This window comes from Benincasa hispida, chromosome 12, assembly GCF_009727055.1.
Source record: "Benincasa hispida cultivar B227 chromosome 12, ASM972705v1, whole genome shotgun sequence".
Lineage (NCBI taxonomy): Eukaryota > Viridiplantae > Streptophyta > Magnoliopsida > Cucurbitales > Cucurbitaceae > Benincasa > Benincasa hispida.
In genome coordinates, this window is record NC_052360.1 from 6,557,266 (window position 1) to 6,568,711 (window position 11,446).

Sequence of the window (11,446 nt, forward strand, 5' to 3'; positions counted from 1 at the left end):
AGAATTGTTTTCAAACTTATTTATTAACATTTATGATTTATGGGTACCCTATTTTTATTTTTAAAATTTGCATTTAATAAAGGACTTTAAACTTACCTTATTTATTTTGCATTTATTTCACCATAAAAGAGTGTCGTTTTAAGTTCCATGTATGCATGTATTTAGTAACGGCCTAACTTAAGTCCTAGGGGGTCGGGTCATTACATCCACAATCATAGTGCCCACAAGTACAAATCACCGTATATGAAACCAATTCATTTCATAATGTTTTCAATTTGCCAATAGATGGTAACCATTTGGAAAAAATTAGAACTTTCTCAATGAAATTGAAAAATTCGAGATCGATTCTTGCATTGATAGCTTTGTTGAAGATCTAACCAAATTTCTCTGGTAGAATCCGAAAAATTTATGCTAGCAAAGATTTCCTTCGACAAAACATTGAGGAGCCAAGCGGTAACTACGCTATTACATATGATCTAAGAATTTTTTTAGTTCATTATTAGGGTAAAGAATAGTACCATTGACAAAGTCAGGTTTGTTTTTCACTATAAGGCCAAAGATCATGGCACGACTCTAGGAAATATAATTGGATTCAGTTAAAAGATCAGAAACAAGTACCAAATAGGCATTATCAAAGTGATGAAGGAAATGTGGATTAGAGTATTGCTCAATGACCAACTGATTTGTCATGGAATTCATCAAATCATGGAATTCATAGGTAGAGAACTCGAAGGGTTTGCCATGGAAGAATCTTCGAGGTCAACTGCAACCGCTTCCAATGTATCGGTCATGAAGAGATAATTTCATCTGATACCATCTTAAATTATCGATTGACTCAAAAACTTAAGTTGATGGGTAAAGGTAAATTAAATCTTATATCATCTACCACTCCCTCTCAATTGTGGGCTTGAAATATGGAGAACACCCAACAAGTGGAAATGAATATTAATTGGGGAAGAAATAATAATGCAAAGGCTTGAACACAGGACATCCTGAACCAACCTTCTCTGATACCATATTACGCAAGATGTAAATAAAACTTGCTTCATTAGTATTCAATGAATACAAGTGCTATAAATAAGCACATGAATACAAGTGAGTGACAATTGTCAATTAATAGATTATTAAAAACTCAGCAAATACAAAACTAACTCTAATACGATACAAGCTTACTTTTTATAATTCATTACCAAGTACAAATGATTTAGTTGTTTGAAAGTTTATCTATACTAAGTGAAGAGCAATGAGTTGGGGGACAGGTGGGGTCCATTTATTGGTGATTCAACAGTCAAATTGAATAAGGTCCTCACATTCTATATATCGTGTATACACTTCCTCTACGACATGAACACCCTTACAATTAAACGACAACCCAATTCAACCCCGACCCTTATATTTTTAGGCTAGGTTAGATTTAATTCTTTGGTTTGATAAATGACTAGCATTGAAAGAGAATTGGTGCCAGCAAATTGGACAACCACGACATCAACACCCTTATAGTGAACAATAGAAGCCAATGTCTAGTGAACAATAGAAGCCAATGTCTAGTGAACATATGGTAATTTATGGAGAGATAGATGATGACTATCATATCGAGTGGTTGTTAGTAGTGGGTGAAAGGTGAATGAGAGGGAGATGAGATATGTTAGCTACAATGAACGAAGGGAGAAGGAGATAATCAAGGGCGAGCAGCTCTGGTTTCAACGAAGCACGAGCTAATGAGAGGGAGATCATATTAGTTGCCTTGATGTTTCCAAATGGTGAATGTTGTGGCCTTGGACAAGAGAAAAATATATTGAGAGGCGGTGTAATTCTGGTGAAAACTCTATAACAGAAGATCCTAACAACTAAATACATATGTTACTATATAAACAAACTAACAAGCAAAGAATAAAGAACATGAATAAGAAAGACATTTGATTCACTAATATTGTGTTAGCTACATTTACGAGCAGAAGAGAGAATATTTTATTATCTTGAGGAGCAACAAAGTACATAATTGACGATACAATGATAATGTCCATGTAGGATTAAGAGATTTATTTATGTATGGGATTTCTACATAAAATGCCTAAAGAATAGGCACATGTTACGTTAATGTCTTGAACATTTCATTTTTTACAAAAAAAAACCTATTGGCCTCCCTATTTTTACTAATATAAGTGGTTATTTACAATTTAGCCCTTACTTAAGNATTGGCCTTCATATTTTCATTAATATCAGTGGCATTTACAATTTAGTCCTCACCTAGTTATATATATATTTATATATTTCTCTCTCCTCCATGCATACTCTTTCTCCCCCATGCATATTCTCTCTCCCCTATGCATATCTCAATCTCACATGCATATTCTCTCTCCCCCATGTTTATATTCTCTCTCCCCAGTAATATATTTTCTATATTCTCTCCTCCATAATTCACACTCGTTTCTTCCTCTTCTCTCTCTTTTCTCCTTCCCCTCCCCCTCTTTTCTCCTTCTGGAGATGTGAGTTGCAGGCGGTAGACGAAGGCGTGGGGTGAATTGATAGCTCGACACGAGATGACACGAACAACTTGGGACTAATCGATGGTGCGGACGACATGGGGCGAATCGACGGTGATGGGTTGAGCAGATTCGATCAACGACACGATGGGGCGAGCAAATCCGATCGACAATGACGAGGGGAGAGATCCATGATGGCCATGGCCGAAAAAGAAGAAGAGATGAAGATTGAGGGTTATGTATTATAAACCTCTATATGAAGATGGACTTTATTTTTTTTCCTATTTTTTATATATACTGTGATATATGTACTTTTTTAGCTTTTGTAGGAAATTTTATATATACTGTGATATATGTATTCGTTTATTTGATATAAACGATTGTTTTTTCTTATTTAAACTTAACTGTATTATAATATATATACTGTGGTGTAAATTAAATTTATGAAGATTTATATACCATGGTATATTTCATATATTTGTTTATACTGTGATTTATGTCAAGTATTGAGTCAATCTCTAATTTATAAACTGTAGTATATTTCATATATTGGTTAGAATTTTTTTTTTAAAATATTTAACAAAATGTTCTAAGGTATATTTAAAATAATCATGAATCCGTCAAAATATTCTATTTAAAATAATCATGAATCCGTCAAAATATTCTAAAGTATATTCAAAATAATCATTAATCCGTAAAAAAAAAACCAATAAATTGATATGTGAAAACTAACGTAAATATAAAATAAAATTTCATTAAATGCATTTTTTTCTAAATTGAAAAATAGAAAAAATTAAAATAAATACATTTTCTCTCTTTATAATAAATGTATTTTCTCTCTCCATGATTAAAGTAACTTTGAAAATAGGAAATATATATATAACGAATATAAAAAAATATATTAAAAAAAAAGGTAAACTGTCCAAAAATAACATAAAAAACCTTTTTGGAAAAAAAAATAAATTTAAAGACATTTATAAATATATATATAGCAAAGATAGGCTTCCTACCTAAAAATCGTTTAGGTATGACATCACTCTTAAACCCTAAACAAAAAATAGGCCCAACATAAAAGCCAATTAGAAACATAATATATATATAGGTTTGAGTTAAATTAGATTTTGTTTCTTCTAAACTCACAAATCGAATCGAATTGGTGGACCTAACTCTATCCCACCTGGTTTCGGATTAAGTTAGATTGATTTTTTTAACACCTCTACTAGGAGAGAGCAATGAGGTTTTTATTTTCGTTTACTTCTTTTCTTTTTTCGTGCAGTTATGGAAGAGGAATATGCGGCCATGGTTTTAGAACAATGAAATTAAATCTCCATACACAATTTCCATTAAACAACTCATTGCAATTATAGCTAAAACACACATATTTCATTTCAAATTAAATAGAAAACTGTAATTATATCTTTTCACACATTCATATCATTTCTATAATTGTGTAAAAATAATTGATATTCGAATTGTCTCTAACAGAGCGTCGCATTTTCATTTTTCTACTCTATCTTTTTTCACTCAAATCCAAATAGTGAGTTGTATAAGGAAGAAAGAAACAAAACAAGAAAGAAACAAAATGGTTCAAACAATTTTCGTGAGGTACATCACACGAGATGTTTGAACTTTTTTTTTTTTATTTCAACAACGAATCTTTTGTGTAATATACTATTCTCCACAACCCTATTTTGATAATTCCCTAGTACATTATTATGATACATAAACCAAAATACAAAAACATAAAGTAAGAAAGAAAAAGGAAAAACCGTCGGTTCAAAACTATAATTTTCATTCAACATCTCAATGTGTTGCATAAGTCATGCACGGTTCCTCCTGACAACAAAATTAAAAATATTTATTAATATTAAAAGAAAAGGAAAACGAAAAAACCTACCTTTTTAGTTCCTAAGGCCCTTATTGGGTAACCATTTCGCTTTTTATTTTTGAAATTTAAGCCTACTTTTTTTCATTTTCTTTCCATGGTGTGCATTTTTCTTAAGTTTAAGAATTGAGTTCTTAACCAAATTTCAAAAACAAAAATAAGTTTTTAAAGACTACTTTTTTTTTAGCTTCAAATTTTGGCTTGGTTTCTAAATCATGAATCCGAAATAGATAACAAGCAAGAGACATAGAAGTGGAATGAGTATATTTAGGCTAATTTTTATAAACTAAAAATGAAAAATCAAATGATTGCCAACAGGGCCAAAATTTTTAGTCCAATTTCAATTTTGTCTCTAAGGAGGCGTTTGAGGTGATGACACATGAAATGATATAAGTTGAAATATAAACTCAATTCAATATTTGGGAGGGCAGTTCGGTATGTCATCAATGTCTTATACTATGTCCAACAATGCACCCATCCCTTATCACTACTAATGCCCCCGTTGCCACTTTGACCACCATATCCGACGGCTATCTTCGGTGACTTCTGCCAGCGGCCAACTCCGGCCACATCCAACCACCAACATCAACGGTCAATTTCGACGACCACCAATGCCGGTCACCTCCACCAACTCGAACAATAATCATTTTAAATTATTATTTCATAGTATCTTATAGTCTTTCATTATAGTAATTTGACATTAATAAAAATATTTTTAGCATATAACAAATCAAACATACTTGTATATGAGAAAGAGTTATCAAACACATGACTGTTTTTATTTTAAACAATTTTTATCAAAAGTGTTTAAATTAAAATAAATTTTTGAAAAAAAAAATTCCAAGTTAATCCAAATATAAACTTGTATCATGTCAAAAAGATTATAAACTAGAGTTTGGAAGGTAAAAGAAAGTTGTCAAATATATCTACAAAGAGACGATTTGGATGGACATTTATGTAATTTTTTGTGCAAGTGAACTTAGTCATTTGTTGGCACATATCATATATAATTTTTTTTTTTTTTTTATATAAATGGGTCAAAAAATAAGGTTTTTGTTACATATTTTTTGTGCCAACCATGTAACATGATGTTAATATGGCCATATAGTGCAATTATATTTTGAGAATATTTCACTTACCATGTAAATCCAAATTTGTTTTTTATTCCAACGAATTTATAATTTTGTCCAACTTAACTAGAAATGTTACATGCACAAATTTGTAAAATGATTTCTTAAATTTTTTTAAAAAATTAAAATTTATTATGCATAAGTAAACCATGAACCCCTTTTCCAAAACTCTCAACAATATATGTGTGCTTTTAAAAAAAATAAAACAAAATGTAATTAAAAAAGAAAAAATGTAGTTCATAGTTTATTAAAAAAAATATATATGTAGAATTATTTAATAAAAAAAGTTTCCAAGCAAAAATAGTCACCATAAAAATAGATTATTTGTGTTAGAAAAAAATGCACCAGATACCCTTAACATATTAACTTAACTTTGCATCCCAAACACCCAAAACACTAATATATGAATTCCACATACATATAAACTCTATAGATATATGAATTCTACATACATATAAACTCTATAGACATATATATTCTAGACATCATATCTCATCTCAGCATTCTAAACAACCTTTAGATTTCAAAATATTATAGTTTTAATCTTGACTTTTGAGTTTAAATTCAAATTTTTTTCTTATGACGAATGAGTTTTGTTTTCATTTAGTCCCTAATATCAAAATTTTTTTGTTTTCATTTAGTCCCTAATATCAAAATTTACACTCTTACCTTTAATTCTCATTAAATATTTACTTTTGATCTTTAATATTGACTTATATTAATTAATTATAATTGAATTAGTTGTCACTAATTTTTCATCACAATTAAAATTTTTTTTAGAAAAATCACATAATAACTATTTCAAATAAATTAAAATGACGCAAACAAAAAAATAGCATTAACGAAAACATGTAGTAGAAAAATGTGAAATATTAAATCCTAAATACTAAATGAAAACTAAAGTTTAAATTAAAATGCAACATTTTAAAAGGGAGAATTTTCAAAAATAGAAAAATAAACTATTTACATACAATAGTAAAATTTTAATTTTTTTTATAGAGACTGATAGAAGTTGGTATTTATCAATGATAAAAATTGATAGAAATATATTTTTAATAGATATCGATATTTTTTTTTTTATTATTTTTATTTGTAAAAAATTTCGCTTTTACAATCTAGGTTAGAAATCTGGACTCGAAACTTAGAGGCTTTTATGTGAATAAATTAAACTATGGTGACCGACTTAACCGTCCAATCGTTAGTATTTGTCCTCTAAGATAAGTACCAATGGCAGAATTTCCTAGTCTTATAACGTTGTTTATAAACAATATTAATACTTTTCATTAAATAGAAACAAAAACGAGAAAGTAATTAAAAAAACTAATAATAATAAATAAATAATTTTCTTACTGGTCTTTGTTCGGCTTTACTCGTATATTTATGTAGAATTTTCTTCACTATAAATACTGCTATAACCCTTTTCATTCCTTCGCACTGACCCATCTCAGATTTGGTCTTGCAAATCTCTCTGTCTCTCTGTCTCTCTGTTTCTGTCTCTGTCTCTGTCTCTGTCTCTGTCTCTGTCTCCCTCTATCTCTGTTTGGAATTTTCTTGTTTCTTCCATTGCAGGCCTTCATTCTTCATGGTCATAAAAGCCCGCTTATAAACTAAGAATTCAACTCATTTTTCAGTTCAACATTTAATTTTCATTATCTCTGTTCAAAAGTGCCCCCACCTTGTTTTCTTCTTTCTGAGAAAAAAAAAAAGAAAAAAGAAAAATTACCCTTTTTTCTTCTCTCTTTTTTGTGTGTTTCCGACAATGTCTGCTTCTGAATCTGTACTTTCTGACGAACAAAACATTCCGACACTTAAAACTCCTTTGATCTCAGAATCCCCAACGGAAGAAACAGAGACAGAACTTCCATATCGTCCTCATGTTCTTACAGAGTCCAAATGTATAGCCAGCGTCGCATTTCCGATGATTCTTGTCGGCTTTTTAATGTACTTTCGTTCGGTGATTTCCATGATGTTTCTTGGCCGGTTGGGTGGTTTATCCTTAGCTGGTGGTTCACTTGCTATTGGCTTTGCTAATATCACTGGTTACTCTGTTCTTTCTGGTCTTGCTACTGGTATGGAACCCATTTGTGGCCAAGCTTTTGGAGCTAAAAAATTCAAACTTTTAGGCCTTGCTCTTCAAAGAACTATCATTCTTCTCCTGATTTCTTCATTACCCATTTCGTTTCTATGGTTCAATATGAAGAAAATCCTTCTCTTTTTTGGCCAAAATGAAGATATTGCTAATGAAGCTCATTCCTATATCCTCTGTTCTCTCCCCGACTTAATTGCTCTGTCCTTTTTTCACCCTTTACGAATTTACCTTCGTAGTCAATCCATTAATCTCCCTATCACATGTTGTGCTATATTAGCCATTCTATTTCACATCCCAATTAATTACCTTTTCGTTTCTGTTCTCGAATGGGGAACTCGCGGCGTCGCTTTAGGAGCCGTTTGGACTAATTTCAACCTCGTCGGATTATTGGTTATCTTCATCTTAGTCTCCGGCGTCTACAAGAAAACCTGGCCGGGAATGTCGTCGGATTGGTTGAAAGAATGGAAATTGCTACTTGAATTAGCGATTCCAAGCTGTATTTCTGTTTGTTTAGAATGGTGGTGGTATGAAATCATGACTTTATTAAGTGGGTTCATGTTGAATCCTCAATCCACAATCGCTTCAATGGGGATTTTGATTCAAACCACTGCTTTAATCTACATTTTCCCATCATCCTTGAGCCTTGGAGTATCAACAAGAGTAGGAAATGAATTGGGAGCAAATCATCCAAACGGAGCAAAATTAGCCGCCATTGTTGGGCTCTGTACAAGCTTCTTCTTCGGAATTTCAGCGTTGGTTTTCGCTTTCAGTATCCGGAAAGTATGGGCAACAATGTTCACAAAAGACATAGAAATCATCGAATTAACATCTACAATTCTCCCAATCATCGGACTCTGTGAACTGGGAAACTGTCCACAGACGACAAGCTGTGGAGTATTAAGAGGAACAGCCAGGCCAAAATTGGGGGCGAATATAAATTTGGGATGTTTTTATATGGTGGGAATGCCGGTGGCAATATGGCTGAGCTTTTACGCCGGATGGGATTTCAAAGGGCTGTGGATTGGACTGTTGGCGGCGCAGGGGTCATGTGCAATAACGATGCTGATGGTTCTGGTACGAACCAATTGGGAAGAACAAGCTGAGAGAGCTAAGGAATTGACTAGAAATGGCGTGGTGGAGATTGAAAATGACGATGAAGAAGAAAATGGGGAATTGCAGGAAGAAGAAGAAGAAGATGATGATGATGATGATGAAATAAAAGAGTGTTTTAATTCAAGGAATGGAAGAGATTTGATAGTGTGAAGTGAAGAAGGATAGATTTAGGAGTTTCGCCACAGCTAGGGATGTTTTTTCCCTTTTCTTTTGTTCTTTTTTTAGTGAAGAAAATGTTTTTTATTTCCTTGTTTTTGTATAGGGATTAGAGGAGGGTTTTATTATCAAAATGAGGACCAATTTTATTGATGATGTTATTATCTATAGCATAGTGAATGTAAATTGAGTTTCTCTCTCGTCTTTTAGTACATGTTGTTCATTTGGGAAAATAAGGTGGCATCATTGTCGAGAATGAAAGGTCTATCCCCAAGAAATAATAACATAAAAGGATAGTATGTTTTTTTTTTAACTGATCTTTTTAGTAGATTGAGTTGTGTATAGTTGTGTGAGTGGAAAAGGTAAACATAGTTGAGAAATGTGATGTAATTCAAGTTGATACTCTTGAGGAGAGAGGGGTTTAGTCCCCTGATATGAGCATTTGAAGAAAAAAATGTTTGACCAAAGAATTGTTGTGTTTAGGTTAACTTGAGTCATATTTGTCATGTTAAAAATATGTTGTCTGAATGTGTTTTTGATAGAAATATGTCACTATAACTTCAGCGTAGCTTTTAAGACATCAAGGTTTTTAAGAAAATTTTGACGGGTAGAAAAAATAACAAACTATTTATAAAAATAGTAAAAATAACACTAATAAATACAGATAAACTTCTATCTGCCTCTATCAATTTCTATCAATTTTATGTAAATAGTTTCTCTTATCCTTCTATTTTTGAAATTTCCTTTTTTTTAACAAATATGTATATTAATAGAAAAATTATTTCAAATAGAATTTTTTTAAAAAAATATATACAAAATATAGTAAAATTTTAGAATTATTAGTGATAGGCACTGATAGTTCTAAAATTTTGTTATATCTTGTAAATATTTTAATTTATTTTTCTATATTTAAAAATAACTCATTTTAATATGTATTTTAGTTGACTAGATGGTCCTCACATGATTTATCGGAATTAGAAGAGATTGTTTTGATTATCAAGTATGCATTTCGATTTCCAAAAACATGCACAATTTTTCCGTTTTCACCTTTTTTCTCCTCCTCTTCGCTCAACTATAATGTGTATTAGGTACTATTCTTACCTTATTTTAGTTCATTTTTATTTTATCATAAAGTATTGATTATCCATTATTATTATTTATTTGTTTCTTTTCAATTTACTTCGTTAATTTTATCTTACAGTATAGGTTCACTCTTTTTTAAATAAGATTAAAGTTTATCAACTAAATCAAATAATTCTATCTGATTCATTTGCTTCCATTCAATCTACTTTCGATATATATTAAAATTAAAATTTATCGATAATCATATTTATATCTTCTAAATTTTTTCCCATTTTCGTATTATTTCCATTTATTTCCATTCATGCTGACTTGTATTATAATATTGGTAATTCAACTTTAAAAAAGAAAAATTCAATTTTGTTTCGATCCTTTTGAATAAACACTAATTTTTTTAGGAAAAAAGAAAATTATAACCACAAATAAATATGATTTTGTCTTTCCGTGGTGATGCTATAATTGTAAGAAAAAAAATTGATCAACTGAATATGAAATAGTGAGTATAAATTGAGTTGCTCTCTTATCTTTAATTTTTTTGTGTTTTTATTTATTTATTTATTTTGAGTATAACAACGATGGAATGAAGATCAAATCTCCAATCTTTAGGATAAGAAATCATGTCAATTATCGTTGAAGTTATCTCACTTTGTTTCTTTATTTATTTAGTTAATAAGATGACTTCGATCTTTATTTTAGAAGGTAACATATTTTTCAAAGTTCAATTATATTACCCTAAACAAATATTAATGACAATATATAAAAGGAGAGTAGGTTTTTTAAAATTATTATTTTCTCTAAATTGAATTGAATAATGGGTGTGCTTATTGAATTGTGGAATTGTACTTGAGTGAAGATCTTGAACAAGAGGAGGTAAGGATGTCAAATTTGGGTGTTGTTAAAATGGAAGGAGAGATGGTTGAGAATGAGAGTTTAGCAAAGATGTTAATTAGGGTGATTACACCACTATTTAGGGATGTTAACCGGTTCGGTTCGGTTCGGTTCGGTTTGGAGTTCAAACTGAACCAAACATCAAATTTTAGAAAGTACATCTTTTGAAATCAAACCAAATCGTATGTTCAGTTCGGTTTCACCTTTTTTTCATACTTTTTCATATTTTCTAACTTACAAGCGGTTCGGTTCAATTCGATTTCACGGTTATCTATATAAAAGCGGTTCGATTCAGTTTGAAATCGGTTTTCAAATTTGAAACCAACCGAACAACGGTAATTTGGTCTCAAAATATATCAAATCAAAACGAACCACATTAATTCGATTTCGATTTAGTTTTAGCGGTCAATAATCACCCCTTCCACTATTGAATTATAAGAGATCTATTGTTTCTGATGTGTATTATTAGGGTAAATAAAGTTGAGAAATGGGTTGTAACTAAGGTGATTCTCCCAAGAAGAGTGATTTGGCCACGTGAAGCGAGAATTTGAAAAGAAAAATAGGTTTGATACAAGGAATCGTTTACTCTAACTTGAACTAAATTTGTCGTGTTCATAAACGT

At 30.8% G+C, this 11,446-nt stretch overlaps 1 protein-coding gene across 1 annotated transcript; it reads left to right on the forward strand.

The window, feature by feature from the left end:
- The first annotated feature begins 6,964 nt into the window (after positions 1-6,964).
- On the forward strand, positions 6,965-9,134 carry LOC120068159 (protein DETOXIFICATION 49-like). Its single transcript, XM_039019863.1, has one exon. It carries the CDS (start codon positions 7,258-7,260, stop codon positions 8,848-8,850), a length of 1,593 nt encoding a protein of 530 aa, XP_038875791.1. The 5' UTR covers positions 6,965-7,257; the 3' UTR covers positions 8,851-9,134.
- The last annotated feature ends 2,312 nt before the right edge of the window (positions 9,135-11,446 follow it).